The 24123-nt window shown below is 36.6% G+C and overlaps 1 protein-coding gene across 1 annotated transcript; it reads left to right on the top strand.

Moving 5' to 3' along the window:
- mylipa (myosin regulatory light chain interacting protein a) lies at positions 1-23109 on the top strand. The gene is made up of 7 exons (XM_079880053.1): positions 1-229; positions 2198-2388; positions 15034-15219; positions 17110-17307; positions 17468-17632; positions 18956-19367; positions 20741-23109. Exons 1-7 carry the CDS (start codon positions 143-145, stop codon positions 20924-20926), a joined length of 1425 nt encoding a protein of 474 aa, XP_079736179.1. The 5' UTR covers positions 1-142; the 3' UTR covers positions 20927-23109.
- The last annotated feature ends 1014 nt before the right edge of the window (positions 23110-24123 follow it).

Raw genomic sequence — 24123 nt, 5'->3', positions numbered from 1 at the left:
CACAGAAGGAAACAGATAACAGAAGGCTCGAGGAAAGTGAGCGAGGGCTGATGTAGGGTGCTTAGAGAGGACAACAGTGAGAGCTGTTTGTAGTGTTTTTTCATACAGGACGGGTAGACCAAAGACAAAACACCTCTCCAAAATGCTCTGCCATGTAACTCGACCGGATGCGGTGGTGATGGAGATTGAAGTGGACGCAAAGGCGAACGGAGAGGACTGTCTGAATAAGGTAAGATCATGCATGAAAGTCTGTGATGTTTCTTATTAAACGCGTCTGAAATGTGCCTTTTATCCGATTAGCGCTCGTGCATTATTCCACAGAAAATAAACACAAATGTTGAAAATCAAAAGTTGTAGCCTGAGCGCAGAATGAATGAGTTTATGAAGGCACATTGAAACTTAATATCAACATCAACCTATCTGATTGCATGCGTTTATTTTGGGTAAAGTTTACAAATTATATTTGGAATGTTCTTAAAATCTTTGAGTGTTTGAGTCACATTAATTTCTCTCTTTAAATGATTCGAATCAATAGTGCCCTGAAGAAGGCAAATAATCAAATGTTATATATATATATATATATATATATATATATATATATATAATCGTTCCTAAACAAACAAAATAATTTTTCATGATAATTAACATACACAGTATGTTGACGGTGAAACATTTACCTTTATTCTTTTTCGAGAAATAGATGTATGGGTACTCTAAACGATAGTGTGTATGTGTGATGGTATGCTCGAGGTTACTAAAGTTCATTCGCAGATGTTTGGCTCGTGCATGGAGGAGGCTCTGTATTGCCTCCAACGTAAATGACAAAGTGAAAGCTTTTTCAACACGTTATACTTTATGCTAGGCCTAAATGTTTTAGGGACATCTCTGAACTTGTATTATCTGATTTACACAACTAAAACGTTTTAAGTCTAGCAGCAGTTTAGAAAAGTAAGATATCAAATTGGCATAAGAGGTGAAAGTTGTGCTTTCATATCAACGAGGCTCAGCTTAATGAATTAATTTCTCTTGTTCAGTGAATTTCAGCATGTCACCTCAGGATATTTTTATGAACTTTACAAAGTTTATTTATATTACCAATACACGAATAGGGCACTCTAGAGACTAACTCATATGTTTCTGTTAACGGGTGAAGATACTCCTTTATGACCCTCGTGCCTGAATCCATTATCACTGAAGCATATTTTGATGGACTGTGATGGATTGAACTCTGTAAGAATTCTTTATTTTTCAGCTGACTCTTATGAAAGTTTTTATTATCTAGTTTATTATCTAGTTTTAGAATTTTTATCTAAGATAAAATTTAAAAAACCTATTTGGATCTCTTTCTCACAATGAATATAATATAATGTAGCTGGCATGAGGTTAACTAAACAAACAAACAAAGTTTATTTCTGACTATTGAAAAGTGTTTTAAAGGTGTAATTTTGCCTCTTCAGATTTGCCCTTTAAAGCGGATTTTTGTTGTCTCTATTATAATTAGTAATAAGTATTATAAGTAATAAGTAAAAAAAAAATATTTATCTCGATTGTTAAATTAAACCGCATTCTTTTTTCATTTTTATCTTTTAATTTGTCTTAAAATCATGCTTGTACTGCAAAATTGTAAAATAAATAGATACATTTAGTAAAGTCGATGCATAATGTGACCATAAACTTTTTTTTTTTTTTTATGGAATATTGCAGTATTATCCATGTACATCGTTATTTTTATTTTATTTTTTAATTCATATGCCCTAGTAATTAAATTAAAATAACTTTGCATCCCACTTGCAACAACATATCTTCTCTGGTGACGTGTTTATTGGCGCAAGGACGGGACACATGAGATCACACGATCCAACGATCAATTCCCGGTGGGCAAAATCAAGTCCCGTCCTACTTTTTTCTTTCTTTTTTTTTTTCTTGTTCGTGAAGCCGTTTCACTCAGATATAGATCACAATATGGAAGAACACACAGATTATCGCAACTTCTGTTTCATGAAGACTTTAAAGGAATTGTTCACCCACAAAAAAGGATGAGTTATTCTCATGTTACAAAAACAAAAAATGACACTTCCGTGGCACACAAAAGATGTTGAGAAGAATGTCCAAGCTGCTCTTTTCCATGCAATAAAAGTTGATGGGGACAAGAAAATAAATGATGTTTAACAATATGAAATCTGACTCTTGGTTACAGGTATGTCGGAAATTGGGAATTATTGAGGTGGATTACTTTGGACTGCAGTTTTCTGGCAGTAAGGGAGAAAACCTGTGGCTGAACCTGAGGAACAGAATCTCCCAGCAGATGGACAATATCACGCCTTGCAGACTACGGCTCAGAGTGAAGTTCTTTGTGGAGCCTCACCTTATTCTGCAGGAGCAGACAAGGTACGTACACAAAAACACATGTACGAGCAAAATGTGCATCACAAAAACAAAATGGATAGTGTTTAAGGAAGTTGTGGCAGAGAACATTTCATCACCGTCTGTGAGTAGAGATGTTTTTAGACTTCCGTTCAATATGTCAGAAAAACGGCAGTAAGAAACGCAACCGAGCACGCGGGTGTTTGAATGTTTTGTGTGAGAATACTGGAAGTAAAGCTGTTTTCCTTCCATTCTCTGTGTCTAATGAGAATTCCATGCCCGACTTGAGCTGTATCTTGTTTTTGGAGTGTGCCTGTGTTAAGATATTACAGCAAAATCTAGGGCAAGTTACATATTAAATATTCATTTAACAATGCTGGTTTTATGGCTGTTCTTTCAGCCTCACATCAGCTGAAGTCATGTGTCTTGCGCAGAGAAAGAGCACTTTGCACAGTAGCCTGTAAAACTTTTTTTTCTCAGTACAGTAGTTTGCCCTGTAGTAACCCTGCTCCCTGTGGGTTACTATAGGTCGTTGTGCTATGAGCAGCAGCAGGAAATGTGATCCCAGTGCTCAAAGACTCCTACCCACAGAGACTGAGCTGGCCGAGTCACCACCACCACCTCATGCTCTTTTATTCACTCTGACTGTAGAGTTTTGTTACTTTTTTGTCTGAGACAAATGTGGAGCACAGCTTAAAGGATACAAGTATACAAGTTAAACTTTAGTGGCAACATTTGTGGCACGATATTCTTGACCAAACAATTTCATTTAAATAAAGAAAACAGTACATGGGCAACACGATATTAACAATGTTAAAACGCACACTGTTTTGAAAGTATAGACGCAAGACTTGAAGAGATAGTTTGCCCAAAATCTGAAAAATGTCATTTTCTGGCATGATATTTCATGCCTGTATGACTGACTGACTTCTGTGGAACGCAAATTAAATGAAGATATTTTTAACAATGTTAGGTACCAAACAGTTTTGGTGACCACATTGACTTCCACTGTATGGACAAAAAAAAAACCCTGCGACAATTCCCAAAATATCTTATTTTGTGTTAGACAGAAGTAAGTCTAGACATGCGGTTTTAGAACGATGAGTAAATAATGACAGAATTGTTATTTTTGGGTGAACTTACCCTTTAAGCATTATACTGTATGTGTAAAGATGAGACTAGGGTGATATCCTTGTCCGTTTAGTTATCTACTCTTGTCATGACAATGTAGATACAGTGAATTCTGTATCTTAGGATTAAAGATGAATTCAACCACATATGACAAATAACTAGAAACAAATAACTAACTTTTCTGTACAGAAAAGTCTTGGCACAATATTTTTTAAAGCTCAAATAAAACTTATTCTGAAAGAGAGAATCAATGTTAAATGCAACTAACTTTTAGTAATTGATATAACCAGAAATAAAATTAAATATTTTAAACTTATTTTATTTCAGTTAGTTGCAAAGGCAGCATTTGTAATTTGTTTAAGTTGAAAGAACTATTTGAAATAAAATAAAGCCAATTAAAAATAATTTTGAAACTAACTTATAAATAGCACTTAACAAAATGACCAGAAATTAAACTACAATTAAAATGAAATCTGAAAATCAAAAATTAAGATGATTAAAAAAAATGTATAAATACTATAAGTATACTAAAATTAATATAGTATAATAATAATAATACTAAAATAACACTAGTAAGAATTAAAACAAGTGCTTTAGCAAAAATAAGAGCTTCGCATTTTAACCCTTAAAAGTGCATGGCCCTGTTTGCCTACTAACAAGGTCAGACTAGTCATGTAGGCCTAATGTGTCTTTGGAAATAAAATTCAGAGCCCCATTGCTTTAATTTCTTCAACAATGAAATTAAGCTGTCAGTCCAATGTTTTCAAGCACTCTTGCAGTCAACGTCCTCTTCAGAAAGTCTGAAGATAATTTGATTGGGTAGTTAGAATTCTTGTCATGTAAATTAGCCTAACTCTTTTTGTCAGGACGCTGGGCCCACAAATGTTAGTCTCTGACAAAGAGTGGCACAGACAGGTGTTAACATTTTTGTTGACTTGTTTTTCCACTTTCTCTCCTTTGTTTGATGTTATAAATAGGGTCTCCCGTGACCTGCTCATTCGTACTGCATTAGCTTCAGCTTGTGCATGTCTTTGCAGTGAGTATCTACCTGCAGTGTACTACTTTCAACCCCACAGTGAACCCTCTCCTCCGGTATCCGCTGTGTACTGTTATTTGATAGCTGCCCCGTTTTGGAGCCCTGCGTTTTGTGTGCGCTCCAAGCTCTGCTGGGTCCTTTTCAATAAAATGAAGTGGACTTGCGTGCCAGCTCCCGCGGTCATTCCCACAGCCATGCGCCCTCTGGGCAGAACATCTCTGGCAGGGCAACGTGTGCATGCGCACTTGCTTCCGTTTCCTGGTTACTGGATAGTGTCCTTTTCTAAGGCTTTGTGATTTAAAAGCCACTTTTTTGGTTTAGATGGCCTTCTGGTGACCTGAGGGAGATTAGCAGGGGTCACTGACAGATGGTGGATGGTAGGATTGAAGGATTTTTTTGGGGGGGAGGAGAAACATTAATGTCAAGTACCCTAACTGTTAATTAAAAGTTGCATATGCTGCACTTCTTTCCGCAAGATGTCTTGATGCGAGGGGGACGTCACACCCCCAGAGCTTCCGCAATATCATTCAAGCTGTTAAGCCACCCTGGACAGCTTTCTAAATGGGCACAAAAACAGCTTACTCTGTGTGAAAGTGTGAAGGCTGACGTGTTGAGATGGCGGGGGGTTGAGACTTTTATTCTCAGTCGACATCAGGACAAGATCAAAGCTTTGATCAGGCTGAGATTCAATATTTGGTAGAGGAAATGTAAAGCATATTGAATAACAATGAACACCGGCTTTATGGCGTATATGTGGCAGGAGCTGGAAGTGTTCAGAATGGAATATTAGCATATTGCTAACTGCGCAGTGCACTGAATACTGCTTACATTTTTTGGAAAATATGTAGTTCTACAACCATAAACATTTCAAACTGTATTATGCTACACTTTCACATGCCATCATTATGTGCATTGCTTTTTCCCACGAGTCCTGTTATCATTTCTAAAATAGTTTTTACTCACTGAGGCTTTTTTTTTTTTTTTTTTTACATTTAGTAAAATATTGTGTGAAATTTCAATATTTTGGTTTCGGTTTTAAAATATTTTAAAATGTAATTTATTGGCAAAGCTGAATTTTCTGATTTGCTGCCCCAGAAACATTTATCATTTATATCATATTATTGTTGAAAATGGTTGTGGTGTATTTATATTTATAAATAAAAATGAATGAATATATGTATTGGTATTTCCATACTGTACATTTGTAATGCTGTGATAATTGTATTATTTAAAATGTTTGTTTTTTATTTTTAGTGTTTTATTTTGAATGCATTTAGACAAAATGGTATAGAATTTTGATATCTGCCATTTGAAAAGAATTATCAGCTTATTGTATCGGCCAGAATTGTAATATTCGTGCATTCCTTTAAATAACACTGACAAAAACATGAAAGGGTTTTTATATTATAGAGTAAACTGTATTGGACTAAATGGAGAAAGGGACACCCATGGCAGAATATGGATGGCTGCCTGGCATTTCTGAGTGTAACACAGGCTGCTATCACATGAAAACAGTCCTTTGTTTTCTTTTTGGCACTGTTGTGTGCGCGCGCATATGCATGCATGATGCGGCCCTGCCTCTGGCTACAAGGGTCATGTTCTCTAACCTTGTTTGTTCAATGACCTCTGCCCTACTTCGTCACTGCGTTCCGCTGCCCATCGACCGGCAGTGAGCTGTGGCATGCGTTTACCACACACTCATACAAATGGAGCCTGAAGCCACATGATTTTCCCCACAGGGAATTTTTAAGCGGAATCGTGCATGCGCATGAAGTCTATCATTCTCTCTTGTTGTCTTGTGTCTGGTACTTTTGATTTGTAATCTTTGAAACTGCGTCAACATCTTGCAGCCATGGTATGACAAACTTCCCTGTAAAACTGATTCAGTGCACCTAAGTGATGATTTATGATTAGAAGTTAGTTAGCTCATGGGCACACATGCACATTAGGAACAGGCACGAGAGGGGCTGATTCGACCTGTGCCTATAAGTTACAAAAAAGTACTGTGACAGTACCATGATTCAGTGACTGTATCAAAATGGTAATACCATTTGATTACCATTTTCATGTACCATGGCACTGAAATGGTGCTGTAACATACCTAAAATACATGTTGTAACTTACATACTTTAAAATCAACATAGAACAACCGTCATAAGCCATTTTGCTTCCATAATGTGGCACATTTATGAGTGAAACAGAGTATTTAACATAAACAAAAAAGTTTGCTGAACTAGGCTTTATCTGTCAGATAATGATTGGATTGTGAATATAAGTGGGCGTTACGGACCAGAATGAAGCTGAGAGGGTCTAAAAAACGAGGGCTTGGTGATATTTTTTTTTTTTTACTTTAAACTTCATTCTTAACACAGTTTATTTTTTTTGTAAGAGGAAGAGACTTTTATTTCATGAATATGATAAATCTACTCTCTACCTTGGCCCATTCAAAAGCAAAAAAAAAAAAATGTCTGTGTGCCTTGACAGAATCCCGAGTCGGAAATGTCAGAATGAGAAAGGGTCGTGCACCGACCCCTGCTGCACCTCAGCACCTGTCCAGGACTAGAAATCTGCTCAGGCTTTCTCTACTTCCATTCTATCTCTGTCTGTTCTGTTATGTAAGATGCACTAAACAGTGCACAGGCCTCTGAATGCAGTAGAGCCGCTTATATAAGACCCAGAGCTGGCCGATTGGAAAGGCTAGCTTCTGTAGTCCGTTATTATGACAGTTCCTCGTGTTCATTAGTATAAGTGCATCTTCCAAAAATAGATCTTTATACTTCCTCTGTGGAGAGTTTTGACGGATGATTGCCAGATATAAGAAATGTTTACTAGTACGGCAAAATGATTCAGCACAAATGACTGTTTCCAGTGCTTGGACATCTTTTTTTTTTTTTTTTTTTTTTTGGGCTGGGAAAAATCCTCAAATGAGGCACAGTTTAAAGATATAAACAACAGCCTTGAGGGCCTAATCCTGCTTACATCGTTACTGGATCCTTTGAGGATCAGAGTCGCCCAACCTCTTCTTCCAACCACAATCACTAACATGTGTTAAAGAAATCCCCACCCCCAAAAACAGCATCTCTTAATCTGTCCTGCTCTATTTTCAGTTTGCATAATCAAACATGTTTACACACCCGTAAAGCCAAGTGTTAGCCGACATGTTTTTAAAACTCTTTCTGGCAACGCACATACTATCTCCAACCGTTTACACCTGGTATTAAGATTTGTTTTGGTCGATCGGACCAAGTAGAAGTAGAAGTAGAAGAGAAAGACACGTACACCTTTTACACCTGGTATTTTATTCCGTCTCTTGTCCACTTTCATCCACTTCTGTCCTGATTACTTTATGGGCAGGATCTATGGGCGGGTAATTCTTTTTATTTTATTTTATTTTTTCAGATCTTTCGATCTAATAGACACAATAAATTACATGTAATTTACGTATAAACGTGACCAGAGAAGACAGAAAAACATATCGAGAGCATCAGCTTTTGTTTCTACTCAGATAGACGCAAGTGGTAGAAATCAGGAATGGTGAGAGAACACCGTGCTTGGTACGTTTTTCGTCTTCAAACCAAACTTGGGTCTCCAGCTGACGGTTTAAATCTCATCTGGCTAGCGAGCTTTCTAAGGTTTATGCATTAAGTCAGTATGTGAAGAATTAAGTATTTTGTGGATGTTTGAATGCTTTTGACCACATGAGCATTTACACTACGAAAGCAAATCATTTTTTTATGACAAAACACTTTTTTTTTTTTTTTTTTAGAAACCGAAATTAATAGTAAATTGCACAATTAATTACAAAGAAAATGCAAGACGTTGAAATAAGTGAAATTTTGAAGTACAAATACTGAAGTATTATTTTCTGCTCCAATAATCGGTTTTATTTACAATAACTTTGTGTATTTGAAAATGGTATTTATTTAATAAACATTGTATTGATGTGTATCAGCACCGCTGTCACAAAACCTTGCATTTTTCATCTGTATCCCTGCTACGCACCATTAAAATCAATAGATTTGGCAGCGTTCACTGACATGGCTTCTAGTGTGTAGGCCGGGGCCTTAATGTTACCTTGCTAAACCTCATTAACCCATCCTCGAGGCAACCCATCCTTTTGGCTGAAATATGGTGGGTTTGACTATGCACAGCTAACATTTATGATGTTATGGGGGAGAAATAAGGTCATTGTTGAGTAGTCAGCACTCAATAATAGTTGCATGCTTATGATTATGCTCTAGTTCGTCTTTATGGCATGCTATACGTGCCAGGCTTGTGTAAAGATGCCTGTATTGTTTTAGAGGGCTTGAGTGTTTAGCATTCTCATCAGGACTGAATGATCCTGTTGATCCACAGAGGCCAGCACCATTAGCAGAGGCACAGGACAATTTAAATAAGAGAAGGGGTCTTTAAAACATTAATCGGTGCGCTGGTTTAGCTTCAACCCTTGGGAAGAGCAGCGAATAATGTTTAAAAAATTAAGCCACGCACATTCTCTTACCCTGGCTATTTGGTTCTTGTTCAGAAACATGAAAACATCTACAGAGTTCTCATACTTGAAACCACACTGGTTTTCTTTACGCCTGCAAATATGCAAAACATGCCGCTGTGATCTCAGGTCTTATCTTCACAGTCAGGTCCCTGGGTGTTGTCAGCAGGAACTGGAGTGCGGGTGCTATTCGGGGTCAACATGATCTCAAACAGGCAACTGCCGAGACAAACTTCTTACCACTCTCACCTCACATCCAATCCTGACAACAAGGTCACCAGCAATCCCAGTAAGCTCCCGATTACCTCTTTACCGCAGGAAGACTGACACGCAGAATCCTCCTGAAGCTTTGTATATGGATCACAAAACATTGAAATGTTGAGATGTGGCGCTAACATGGGAAAAGCAAGCTCAAATCTGGCTTTCAACCAATAAGAGCCCATTCCCCTCTATTTCTGTTGACATGAATACCTGCCCTATTCCACCTCCAGACCTCAAACCCATTAGAAACCATTATATCCTTAAAAAAAAAAAAAAAAAAAAAAAAAGGCAAGCCAAATGGGATTAGTGTAGGTGTCGTGTGGGGAAAAATTTTTCCATTTTAAAAATCCCTTGTACCAATATCTCTGAAGCATATTTTGATGAACTGTGATGACTCCTCTATGATTCTTATGTAAAGAATAAAGCGAGAACCGATATATCACGTTTTTGTTGTTTATATATACTTTTCACTTGTTTCTCTCCATGAATATGGTAGTTGGAATGTCACCAAGTTCTAAACAAACAAACCTAAAACAAATAATTTAAAAAACTCAGCAACGGTGACTGTTAGTAAACTCCCTAGTAAAGTCATATAAAGGACTCAATTTACTAATTTAGCTTTGAATCAGAAATAAGGCAGTTGGATTTTGTTAAATAAAAGTGGTGAAATCATTAGTGTAATATTTGACTGGATGCAATGAAAATACAACAAATATTTGAATGTTCAGTTTTAAGCTTGCATCTTGCACTCTTCCTCTTTGTTTTAATGGTTATTCTGTGAATTAAAACACTAGAGCTCTGTTGTCGCTCTGTGTTTACTGGATTACATGCGCTCTGACAGCAGAGCAGGTTTAACCGCATTTGTAGATGAACTGTAGTAACCTACACCTATTTAAACTGAGTGTGAATTACTCCGGAATGATGTTAGGTTGTCTCCACACCCAATTTAATTTTGGTAGGGTTTTTTTTTTTTTTTTTTTTTTTTGCCCACAGCATTATTACCGCTTGCCAAATCGATGCAGAATGCATCACTTACCAGAGGCGTTTGCTCACAAAGGATATCTTTGTTTGAATGCCTGTTTTTGCTTCAGTTTTCATCTGAATTTTCTTGAGTATTTGAGCGAATGATGATTAACGCTTTGTGGTTTAGCGAGGAGGTGTTTACCTGTGATGCATGGCAGGGTTTACTAGAGTTCGTTGACTGAGAGTAACCCCAGCTACACACATGGCTCAGAGCAATGTTATTTGACTAACTCTGAAACCACATTGTTTCGAAGGGCGCCTGAAAAGAATGAAACCCCTGTGCGGATTGCCCTCTTTGTTGCAGTCTCCGGGCAGAAGCTTCTCGTTTCATTTCAGAAGAATGTTTTGTTCTTTGCGTCAGACCCCAAAACATCTGGCCCCCCATGATGGCTTTGCCTGAATCTGAGAAGACAAAACAAGGAAAGAATTGAGCAAAATTAGTGACCAGAATCCTATAAGTTTAAAATTACAGTAAATTAAAATTAAAATGACTTCAAATTAAGCTAATCTTACAACTTTAAACGTGTTTGTACGGAGCACGTACAGGGACATGGTGTGGGAGGAAAAATTAGCCAATGTTTTTGCGTTCTCTTGCAAAACTTGATTTTGCAAGTTTCTGCAAAAGCATTGAAATCTGTTTTTTTTATTTATTTTTTTTATCACCATGTTCCTTTAGTGGCTCAGTAGGTTTGTGTCTGAAATATTTCACATTTTCAAGCTAGTTCAATAAAAACATATTTACAATCTTGCCAACATTCAGCCTATATAAACCCTTTAATGTCTCACAAACCTACTATCAGCTAATTTGAAAGTGCCATAAACTTTGTGAACTCTAAAATAATTTTCTCCTGCCTGTCATTATTCACTTTCCAGCCATACATCAGGGGAAATTCCGCAGAAAGTTGCACTGCATTTGAAGCCAAAACCTCAAACCCACAAAAGCCCTCCTTCGCAAAGCTCAAGCTCTCTCAGATATCACGGCATGACCCATTTCTTGTCAGCAGAAGGGTGCAGGCGTTTTTAATTGAATTCTTCCAGTTACGTGATCAAGTTCTCCTGCTGCAATGTGATTGTTTCTTTTGTCTTTGTGTGAGGAACTCTGTAGTTTCAGAGTAGCATTAGCGTACTTCTCAGATGATTTAGGAACTTCAAAGAAAGCGGTGCATGTTTGTGCTTTTTAGTTTTATTTTATTAGTTTGGTAATACAATGGGGGGAAAGTTTCACATTTATTGTGGAGATGTGGTAATAGGACATCATGATTTCATGCAGTAATTGCAGTAACCGCAATATAATGCGGTGTGGATACTTTAATAAGCAGTTTGTTTACCACACACAGAATCATATCTTTATAACATGAATGCTGCACCTCAACATTCAAACTCACAAACTCACAGTTGGTGAGAGAGAGTGGAGCACACCTGTTGCCCCCCCCCCCCCAACCTTAATCTGATGGAATTAATACACTAGACTCCACCACAACCTGCTGCTCTCAGCTGCTCTTAGCTTAAAGTCTTCCCTTGTTAAAAAAAAAAAAAAAAAAGGGGTACACTTCAGCATACCTTTATGGGACTTATTGTGGGAAATGTATACACTACCAGTCAAAAGGTTTGGATCTGTAAGGTTTTTTTATGTTTTTAAAAGAAATCTCTTCTGCTCACCAAGGCTGCATTTTATTTGATTAAAAATACAAAAAGAAGAGTAATATTGTTAAATATTATGACAATTTAATATATTTTAACTTTTTTAATTTTTAGCATCGCATTACTCCAGTCTTCAGTTTCATGTGATCCTTCAGAAATCATTCTAATATTCTGATTTGATGCTCAAAAAATATTCATTATTATCACAGTTGTGTAATTTAATTTTTTTCTGGATTCTTTGAATAGAAAGTTCAAAAGAACAGCATTTATTTTAATATATAAATTTTATTTATATAAATAGAATCTTTTGTAACATAATAAATGTCTTTACTGTAACTTTTGATTAATTTAATTCATCCTTAATGAATAAAAGTATTATTTCCCCCAAAAAAATAAAATAAAAATTTTACTGACCCCAAACTTTTGAAAGGTAGTGTTTAATGTTACAAGCGCTTTCCATTTCAGAGAAATGCTGTTCTTTTGAACTTTCTGTTCCTCAAAGAATCAAATCATCGTAATAGAATGATTTCTGAAGGATCATGTGACTCTGAAGACTGGAGTAATGATGCTGAATTTTCAGCTTTGATCACAGGAATAAATTACGCTTTACTATATATTCACATAGAATACAGCTGTTAATAATATTTTACAATATTACTGTTTTGTTGTATTTTTAATCAAATAAATGCAGCCTTGGTGAGCAGAAGAGACTTCTATTAAAAACATTACAAATATTACCCATCCAAAACTTTAGTTGTGCAGCTCTAATATTTCCATGCTCTTTGGTAACAATGGTAAAATCACTGTAACATGGTCTCTAGTGGCTTATTGCTTTAATGTGTCTCCTTTACTAATCATTGGCCTCCTTTTATGGATGTTCACACCAACCCATTCAACCCACACGCAGTGAAGGATCATATTGTGTGGCAGTGTTTGTTGATGAGTGGCTGCATCAGCACAGCTGAGTGTTTCTAAGATTAGTCACGTAAAGAGCCTGACTGAACCAGCGCCGCACGTTCCATCTTGGAGTAGCTTGAGTTTGACCGCTAGTAACCTCTCTCCCTGCCTCCCTCCCTGCCCCCGTCAGCCTCCTTTGTTTTGCCTGCCAGGTACAGTAATTCATCACATGAGTCTGATGTCACCACAGGGAAGTGTCTCGTCAGGCCGGGCGAGACTTTCTTTGTCAAACCGCAGGTCTTGTTTATTTGTCTAACCTATGAATCCACCTCAAAACTTTCATTTTCCGCCTTTTTTATAATGTCCCTTTTTTCATCCAAAGTCAATGTTTATCAGTCCAGGGCTTTTGTCGGCAGGACTGCGCAAACTGATATGCCATTTGTTTGTTTTCCTAAAGAGCCATCGCCTATGTGAGCAGATCAGGAATGTCTCTTAGCCTGTTTTGGTGTTCCCATGCTCTTCTGTTGGCTGGGGGAACAGAGGCGTGCTGGGGTAAACATCAGCCCTGTTTGGTCTCCCAAACCTCATCTCAGGGGACTTGCAAAGTTGAAGTGGACACAAGGTTATGGGGACATAAGGGCTTTGGGTCAGATATTCATAAACCTAAAGGAGCCAGAGCTGGTTAGTACAGGAACAAGGGAGGTTTGGGCAGAAGTTAACCATGATGCTGTTAAACTGGTTTGTGAAGTACTGTATCATCTGCTCATCTGCTCCTGTGGTTCAAGCAAATTCAACTTGTTTTTCCCTGAACAGAAGTATGATGCAGTCATACAACTGCAAAAACATGATGATGATAATAATACATTTAAAATAAATAGTGTGTTTTATATTATCATAATTATTATATTTAATGTAAAATTATTGGTCTTAATATAAAAAAGAACATTAATAACAATAATAATAATGTTACACTTTAATATAAATAAAAATAATAGTTAACACCAATAACACATTAAATATGTTATATATGATTAAATATGATCTCATTTGTTTTATTTTAACTCTATGATGCAGAAATGCAACCAAACATTTGTTTCATATTTACATTTCTATTTGTTTTTGCACTTTTTTTTTTTCTTTTATATTTGAAATCATACTCTGACAAACATGTTTTGTTTTTACTTTTTGATTCATAGTAATGTTCTCATGTTTTTCATGTCCTGCTCGTCTAGTCATAATTTAGTGACTGTTGTTGATCCCGGAAATCATTGCTCAAATACCTTATTGTTGACTATTACAAAGCGGTTAAGTTAAATTCTGTTCATTTGACAGCTGAGCAGGAAGCAGTCTAACGCTTAGTCAAGGTGAAAAACATTCGCTTAGAAGAGAATCAATCAATAAAAAGATAAGTTGATAACAAACCACTGTTCTAACGGCTGCAAGCTTGGTTTGTGTGACTTTAATGTCAAGTTGTATCCTTGAGACTTTCCTGCTATTGATCGATCAGAGAACAAATACTGACAGTCCCGCAGACAGCTGAAAGGAGATCTATCTTCAGTAAAACACACGATTAGCACTCCTGAATTACAGCTACAGGGATTTATGTCAGCTTTATGTCTGTATGTCAGCAGTGAGTCGTGAATGTGCTTTTCAAGCACTGTATTGAGACGGCATGCTTATCGTTTGGTAACACGCCGGCGGGGTTATGCATTAGGGCCTGTATAACCTCAGGAGTTGTTACGCTGCCAGATAAGAGATATGAAAGAGACTGGAGCAAAAGTCAAACCACTTCACACACAAATACAAAGTTCTCCTGTTTTGTTTTCAAAGTGAAAGTGTCCATTTGCAATGGAAACCGTCATTTCTGCTTTTTGTTTGACCTTTTGCTATTTTCCAATTAATTTTTATTCACTTCTGGTTTTCATTATTCCCTTTTAAAGGGACCATTCACCTAAATGATATCTATTCATGGATCTTCTTTTGAAATGCTAGTTGGATGCAGCATGTGAGAGCATATGACGTGTTTTGTAATTCAAGTTCCCCATCACCTGCTTCAGTCTGTGTATATCCCCTCTCGCTTTCCTGTTGTACCACCTGTCCACATCCATATGTGGTTCCCTCACTTTCCACAGTACCACCTGCTTCCGTCCGTAACAAACTCTCACACTTTTTGTTTTCTCTTGCTCTACAGGCACCTGTTTTTTATGCATGTGAAAGAGGATCTGCACCGTGGACATCTGCGGATGTGCTCCGAACAAGCCGAAGAGCTCAGCGCCCTCCTAGCCCAGGCCGAGTTCGGGGACTATAACCAGAACACAGCCAAGTACTGGTACACTGAACTCTGTCCCACAGAGCCCAACCAAGCCACCATCAACAGGTAAACCAACACGCCAATCACAATTATCACTTCCATCATATTTGTATCGTGCTTTTATGATGATATTAAATGTGTTCTGTGTTTAATAGCTGTAATGACACAAATCACTGAAAATAATGAACTCTCAAAGATTGTAAAATAAAAATAAATTAACTAATTAATTATAATTAAAAACAAACACTTTTTGTGGTAATCAACATTATGCCACAGATGGTGTTGGTAGAATTTACCTTGTATTGTATTGAACCTTTTTAGATCCAATAATATAGGTTATCCATTTTATAAATCAATTAGAGAATAAATTATGGTTGTTTCATTTGGCGCAGTATGTTTCTGTTCATCTATATTATTTAAAAATTTTGGGGTCTGGAAGATTTTTTGTATTCATTTTTTATGTTCTTGGTTTTATTCTCAGCAAGGATGCATTTATTTGATCAAACATTTTAGTAAAACGGTAATATTGTCATATTGACAATATTGATCATATTGTCCCTGCTGAATAGGTGTTAAATTCTTTAAAAATAAATGTAAAAAAATCATACTGGCCCCTATCTTTTAAATGGTTGTGTCAACATTTTTCAGAAAGAATGTGAATGTATTTAGCTACGCATTTTAATATGAAAACATACCATTTATAACAGATGTAACCACATCTGTTATGAACATATGCAATGCAATGCAATGCAATGCAAAAGAATATATAAATTTAAAAAATAAGAATTATACTGAAATCTACAGCTTGTTAAAATAGAATTGTAGATCCCGTAAACCGCCATCCAGGAGAAGCTAAAACTCTATTTTCTCAAGATATTGATAAGATAGTGTAAAGGTTGTGTTTTTTTGTTTTTGTTTTGGTTGTTAGGCGTTTAGGTGATTACTTACTGGTTACTTACAAGTCAACGGAGCTGAGCTCTAATCTGTGCTCTCATGCGTACTTCTGATCCAGGGCCGTGTGGTTGTAAACAAAGCTCTCCTAATAGTGTTTGACTAATTACAGTTCTCCTTTGTAGAGTTCTGTTCAGACTCTTTAACTTGTTTTAGATAGATAACAGATGACCTAATCAAATACAATCAAAGTGGATTAATGAAATCTGTCTCTAGTGATTAATCATTATTGTCATCAAATCAAATTAAGACTAATGCTTACATGAAGAAAATCAAAGAGCTTCATACAGGCTAACACAAAGCCATGGACTTCGTCAGTGATTAATATAATGTTAAATGACTTTAAATGATTATCTGTACGAGTCTTTGTTTTTGGCTGATAATGGAAGTAGATATCAGGTTCCAGTTTAAACATTAAATCATGTTGTTATTGGCCATAATAAAAGTAATTGTCAGCTATCGATAGTATAGTATGGTATATTAAAATTATTATATTAATTTATATTAAAACATATTAATTTATATTAAAACGCATTATATTAATTTATATTAACTTATATTAAATTTATTATAAACTTGTATTATTGTGTTACTGTATTATACTATATTATTATAATATTTTCCTGTATTAGTCTGATTTGGCAGAAATTATAATTTTCTATTTTTTTGTTTCTCTTTTTAAAGTTTTTTTGTGACTTGAATCACAGTTTTATATTGGAGATTTTAATAAATTTTTAGTTTTTTATAACTTAACCATAATAAAATATATTATCAACTTTCAGTATTGGTCCAATGGTTTTGTTTGTTTGTTTGATTTGTTTCTTTCTGTAGGTTGAATATTTTTATTTATTTTTTTTCACGGCAGACAAGGCAATAGCAAAACCTAAAATTCAAAACTAATATTAACAAAGATTTTTACTCTTGTCCCTCTCCCTCAACCTCTCTCCCACTTTTCACTAGCTGGTGTAATTTTTTTGTACTCAATGTGTCTCTTGATTTTGGCAGTATCATAGCCAAGCACAAGGCTCTGGAGGGTTTGAGCCAGGCCTCGGTAGAGTACCAGGCCCTGCAGCTGGTGTCGTTGCTGGAGCATTATGGGGTGGAGTGGCACTGGGTGCGGGACGCTGAAGGACAGAGGTTGGCTATCGGAGTGGGACCAGAGGGCATAGCCATCTGCCGAGAGGACTTCACCCTGGTTAACAGGTTAGACTTTGATGCAGTGACGCAGCCTAAAGCGCTCCTGATGGCATAATTTTCATAAAATGACACCCAGAGCACATCTCCGGATCAGTCATGTAACATTAATTCAATTTGTGCCATTACTGCCTTTTGAATGTAATGTCATATTTTCCCTTCAATGCAGGATATCCTATCCCATAATACAAATTGCCACGCAATCAGGGAAGACTGTGTACTTGACTGTCACCAAGGAAACCAGCGACAGTGTGGTCCTGCTGTTCAAGTTAATCAGTAATCGAGCAGCTAGTGGGCTGTACCGGGCGATCACAGAGACGCATGCCTTTTACAGGTGAGACATTCACAAGTGAAAGCACCATAAAACCCTTCTGTGAGCATAATTATGCATCATTACATTCTTAAACATGATTTATTTTTTCATGTTAATGTGCAGTTAAGCAGCTTTGCCAGTCTTGACACTACATACCTTGTGCACAGCTTTTACCCCCGGTTTCACAGACAAGCCTCAAGCCTAGTCCCTGACTTCAATGCATGTTTGAGCTGTTTTAACCGAAAGCAACTTGCAATAATATATCTTAAAATATGTCAGTACCATTGTTTTGTCTCAAGATGCACACCAGTAATGTTTAGTTTCTAAGGCATATTTATAAAAGCTACTTAAATTTCCTAATTGAACTAAGGCTTAATCCCGGCTTAATGTAAACCCTGTTTGTGAAACCAGGCCCTTAGTGTCTAGCATGCTTTAGCTTGCCTGTCTGGACCTCTTAAAATGTTGTTTTTTAGGCATTGTTCTCATAAGAGAGGTAATAATCTCTCTTTGGCCTGGTTATTGTTAAAGTTCTATAGTATTTTCTTTGTAGAAAGCCTGTGTCAGCACTTTGCTCTGTTTGAGGCGTTTTGTGCTTTACATGATTAGATGCTTTTGTTTTGGACTTTCTCTGAGCATTTTATTGCAAACTAGCTTTGACCTTTATTTGTAAAACCGCAAGCTGTGAAAACGTCTTGCATCGTCAAACAGTTATTTAGCTGTACAAGTGGGTCAGCCTTAAACTAACCTCTAAAATAAAATAAAAAATTCAAATAAAATCCAATCAATCCATAAAATCCCATCAATCAATCAGTAAATGCTTACTGATGCTCAATGCTTAGTTGTCATAACGTTTCACAATGCAAAAGAACATAATAAATGGGGTAAAATGCATGACCCAGATCTCACTGATAAACCGATTTATTTTATTGCTTTTGAGTTGAATTCAATCTTTGAGGAGATTTGAAAAAAAAAAAACAGAGATTGAGACGTTGCTCTGTAGCAACGTTCCCATTATCTAACCTAGACGGTGTTATATACGTCTGGCAATAAAACTGCTTTCACCTTTTTAAATGTGTTCTTGTGTAAGGTGCTGTTTCGTCAGCCCTCGATAAGAGATTTTACTGCCAAGACGTTGAAGAATCGAGCCAGCCGCTGCTATCTGCCCTTGAACTCTAACAAGCAGCACCATCCTTCATTTTCACAACTACAGCAGCTTTTCAAAAGCCCATTATTTCTGATGGATAATGGATCATTTGTGCCGTTGTGTGGCAGACGCTGAGCAGATAATGCGCTAATGTGTAATATGCCATCTTGCTAACCTATCACTCTTGCTTTTGTCTGCAGGTGTGACACCGTGACAAACGCAGTCATGATGCAGTACAGCCGGGATTTCAAGGGTCACCTGGCTTCACTTTTCCTCAATGAGAACATTAACCTGGGCAAGAAGTATGTATTCGACATCCGTCGGACCTCCAAGGAAGTGTACGACTACGCCAGACGCGCACTGTACAACGCCGGTATCGTGGACCTGATGTCGAGGCCGGGGGAGCGCACTCCGTCGTCCCGCTCGCCGTCCCGTGACCAGGAGGGGGCGCTGGACTGCGGGGGCTGCCAGCAGAGCCGCTCCCTACAGGAGAAGCTGCAGAAACTCCGGGAAGCGCTGCTGTGCATGCTGTGTTGCGAAGAAGAGATCGACGCCGCGTTCTGCCCCTGCGGTCACATGGTCTGCTGCCAGAACTGTGCTACACAGCTGCAGGTCAGACAACATTTGGGTTTGGGGAACATTTTATCCAATATTGCGCCAAAAATGTTAATGATAAATCTGTCGTGATATATTTTATATAACCTGAATATATTTTAATATTAATATTTGGAAATTGTTTGTTCAAATCAAAGCCATGTGGTGCAACTAACATGCATAAATAAAAGAAAATGTAATTTTTGTGACAAGGCAAGGCTATTTCAGGTTGTAAAATGTCATGTGGTGTGACAATTTAATTATATGCATTAATTAATGATATTTGTGATTTGAAAAAATACATTACCTAAATAAAAAATAGTAATTTAAGATGTGTACACTCACATACAGTGTGATTTAAGTGTGATTTTTATATACTATTATAGTGTTCATTCATATTTTTAATTTGCTTTTGTTTTGTTTTATTTTTAGTGCTTTTGTGCTTTTCTTAGTTTTCTTTCAATATTTCCTTTTAGCTTTAATTTCTTATTAATTCGTTTTAGCCACAACATAGTTACCAAGGCAACATGTATTTATTTTTACACCTTATGTTTATATTTGAATTATCAAAAACTATTTTAAAATTTTAGTTAAAATAACACTGCTCCCATGTATTAAAGAAATTACTTTTGAATTAGTTGGGCCACATGACATTTTTTAAATTGAGTCATTAAATTGAAACTTGAAAATTTAAAGTTTGTTTTGTTTGTATACATTTAAAAAAAAAGAAAAAAAAAAGATTTTTCTATTTCTTAATCACTGACACTTTTATGCCATTGCTCTAGTATAATTGTTTTTTTGGAAATGTTATTAAAACATTAACCATAGATATTAAATAACAAAGTGGTAATGCCTAGTTTTGGATAATCCAGTGAATTAAATAATGTACATTTTCATTTGCAAGGTATCTCTTTAGATTTTCTCTTTTCATTTATAATTTGATGGACATAAACCAAAAGGTTTATTCATAATAAATGGCAGAAGTATAAAACGACTTAACATTAGGTTACCTAAGATTTTAGTTATAACATTATAATAAAAAAGCAGCAAAATTATAAAACCGATAAAGCTCACTTCAATAAACAAGTAAACTGATTCATGTTATAGATCTTATTGACTTGTTTGAAACGCATCCCTTCACACTACCCCATTAGCCCTACAACATTTAAACAAAGTAAAGTTACTAATAGCTGTGCAAATACATCTACCGTGATATAAGCGGTATGTAAAAAATCTCTACTGTTGACACTTTCTTTAGCATGGCATATGATGCCCAGCCTTAATAATTGCAACTATCTACCACAAGACTTTTATACCTTTATTTAAGAGCTATATAACAATAATGTTATTGTGGTGCATGCTGACTGAAGTCTGTTGTTTTATCTTTACAGTCATGCCCAGTGTGTCGGTCAGAGGTGGAACACGTCCAGCACGTCTACTTGCCAACGTGCACCAGTCTGCTCAACCTGACCATCGGCAGCGGCAGCAACAGCCCTGAACCCATCCACCGAGGGGTGGCCGCCCACACCTGCACTACCAACGACTACTCCACCAGTGAAAAGATCTACCAAAACTAAGCTTGCCTACCGCTTTTCCACAGGACTTTAATTTCAGTTGACGCGGTGGCAGACTGAGAGTCCGAGCGCCGCGGCGGTTGGGTTGCTCCTCATTGAAATGTTGTTTTTGAAACCATTGAGGAAACCATGATCTTTTGATGTTTATGAATGTTTGTCTCTTAAATTAATTGTATCAGTTGATCTGATAAATGTATTTTTGAAAGTGTTTTTTCTTTTACTTGTCCATACGCAACAGCATGCAGAACGTTCAAGCTGATATTTTTGTCTCATAAGCCTGCACAAATCTGTATCCCATGAGGAATTGTATAGTTTAGGGAGTTGCATTTGTTTTCCTAATTTAATTGAATTTTATGTTTTGCTTTTAATATGCATTGTCCACTTTAAGCATGCGTGTTGTTGTTGTTTTTTTTTTTGTTGTTTTTTTTGCAGTGGATTTGAGTTTGTTTTAGGTTTGTCTTCATAGTTTCCATGCCAATGAAGAGGTATTTATGGCGAGGGGCACAAACCCTCGCAGCACTTTTGAGTAGAGAGGAAGTTGTCGAGCTACTGATCCTCCATTCATATATAGATTACCAGCTTCCGACACTCCAAACCTGGTCTGTAAAGGCTCCTCAGATTCTTATTCTTTCTAATATGCTTTATTTCACAGATATGGTCAACCAGTGATTAGCTTTGAATTTAAAGGGTACTAAATGATCTGCTAACCATTTTATAAGATTTTGACCTTTTTATTTGTTTTTGTGGAAGATGTGATAAAAGGTATCTATAGGAAAGTTATTTTTTGTTTGTTTTTTTAAACAAGAAATGATCTAATTGACACTGTCACTTTACCAAGGAGTTTCCTAAGTGTATTGTTCCTAGGGGTTTGCCTTAATGTAGCAGCAACACGGTGTGTTTGATATGCATTCTTTCTTTGCACAGACTATTATTGAGAGATGAAGACGACTATTTTCTTTACTGCTGACACAATATTGAACGTCACAGCAGGGGATATTTTTTCAATTTGTACATGTAGGATTTGTTTCTGTTTGTTTGAAGCAAAAACTATGCTCTGTAAATATAGAAGTAACTCTCAGTCTTTTATATTTCTTTGAACGAGAGGTATTAATAAAGCTGTTTTTTTAAACTAACATTGTGAGTGTGTGTGTATGTTTTTGTCAAGCAAACTGTCCTAGTTTCCTGCTTTGTTTTTCTTACGTTAATATGGCATTATACACCGCAAGTTAAGTTATAAAACACAAGCAGAGATAAAAAATACACCTCTGACCCTCCCCGAGTGCACAAGGACTCTGAGCGCAAAAGTCTTTCTGTCATCATAATTCAGGTTAGATTGATGGTGAGAATCGGAGCAAATATGTGTTGTCAACAGAAGAAAACACTGGAGGGTGAATTTGTACCAGTTTAGGCTTAACCTGTGTTCTTTTCTACAATTCATGGGTTATGTGTCCTCATTTTGGAGATTTAGGGGCTTTACACAACACCGTTTTCAACAAAAAAAGGAAAACATTTTATGCGTTTTGGCCGTTCATTTACACGCCAACGGTGTTTTGGGGGCCTGAAAGTACAAACTTTTGGAAACGGAAATAAAAAGTGCAAGTGCTGTCATGCACATGTGTAGTATTGCATGTTCAGTCTATAGACTAAACTACCATACTGTCCTGGCAGCATAATGCAGCGGTTTTAGTCGTTTTCCTTGCAGTTTCCTACATTATCAATTGTTTGTCACGTTTCATGCATGTGCAGATATTCCTTGTTCAGCTGATGTCTCTTTGTTTGCACACCTTTTTTTTCTTTTTGTTTGCACACTTCTGCTTAAGGGAAATTAGCTTTGACCCACGTGACATGTGCATTTAGGCCACTGCAACTGCATGTCAGAACCTGCTGCTGCTTCGGATTTAAATACTGTGCAACCTTACGTAATAGTGTTTTGGAAGACATGTTGTTGTGCTATACCTCTGTAAATGTGCGCAACAGCAGCAACTTACTAAATTAAATTCAAATTACAATCATGATCGTATTTTCATTTTGACAAAGACATTTGTGTGTTCTCAGCCAGTCAATAATCCATGATACGTTAACAGTATGGATGGGATGTTTCTTCATTTGACTATATTTCGTGTGGATCTGGTACTCCCTGTCTATGAAAACGTTCACCAACTCTAAATAAACAAGTATGTTACATCAAAAAGCATGTTTTGAGTATTGATTGCCATTTTAATAGCCTTTCAGCGCCCTCTAGCGGTAAAAATTAGTCATTGGGACTGATGAGACTTGGTGCTGAATGTGTAATATATGCTTACACTTGTTTAGTAATCATGATTTCTGCTGCATTAAAAACTGTTTGGGTTTTCAGGTCTACCAGTGATATGACTTAGCCTAGCTGTTGCAGATGAGTGTTAAGTTATGTGATTGACAAACATGATTAAAAAAGTGATGTTTAAGGTTCGATACTTTTTGCAAACCATTTTTACAAATAAATAATGCATAGGCTATTATTCAAACTGATACATTTGTATTGCTCAGATATGTTTCTTCTGAAACATCATATGATGATTAAAAATAGAAGCAAAGGCAATTAATTGCTGACATATATAAGAATACAGAGCAATGCATTTCATCTGAATAACTTTCGAAATATTACCCAATATTGATGGTTTCACTTCTGTGAAACACTTTAGACAGAAGAGGGCGCCAGTGCTCCAAAAATCTGCATCTACATAAATGTTTTGGAAGTTAGGAAACTTCTTGTCTGAATTTAACCATGTGAATCATTACTGCACCACTACAAACAAAATTAATCTCTGGTCTCACAATGACAAACATATCATAACCACAAAACAAGAAGTATATTAGTCCTTCCATAATACATCAATATACTGATGTACCCACACAGGTTAATTGGTAAATAATACGGAAAAACTGTTAAATAGAGACCAACAGTGGCTTAATTGCAGGTATTTCATGTCCAGTCTCTTTTTGAAGGGAGCTGTGCTTCACCTTCTGGTGGTGACCTCCATAGATCTCTCTCTCTCTCTCTCTCTCTCTCTCTCTCTCTCTCTCTCTCTCTCTCTCTCTCTCTCTCTCTCTCTCTCTCTCTCTCTCTCTCTCTGCTTAAGCTCAGTGTAATATGGATGGGTTGACACTAAAAAAACCGTTTGATTCAATAAAGGGGACCTGCAGAGGCTCCATAAACATAA

This window comes from Squalius cephalus (assembly GCF_949319135.1).
Source record: "Squalius cephalus genome assembly, chromosome: 8".
Taxonomy (NCBI): Eukaryota; Metazoa; Chordata; class Actinopteri; order Cypriniformes; family Leuciscidae; genus Squalius; species Squalius cephalus.
This window is presented reverse-complemented; position numbering and strand designations above follow the sequence as displayed.

Bases quoted from the DNA above. Each gene is read 5' to 3' on its own strand.
- mylipa (XM_079880053.1), top strand. From the start codon at position 143: ATGCTCTGCCATGTAACTCGACCGGATGCGGTGGTGATGGAGATTGAA. The intron at 15,220-17,109 runs GTAAACCAACAC...TGATTTTGGCAG, and splicing joins AACCAAGCCACCATCAACAG to TATCATAGCCAAGCACAAGG. The intron at 19,368-20,740 runs GTCAGACAACAT...TTATCTTTACAG, and splicing joins ACTGTGCTACACAGCTGCAG to TCATGCCCAGTGTGTCGGTC.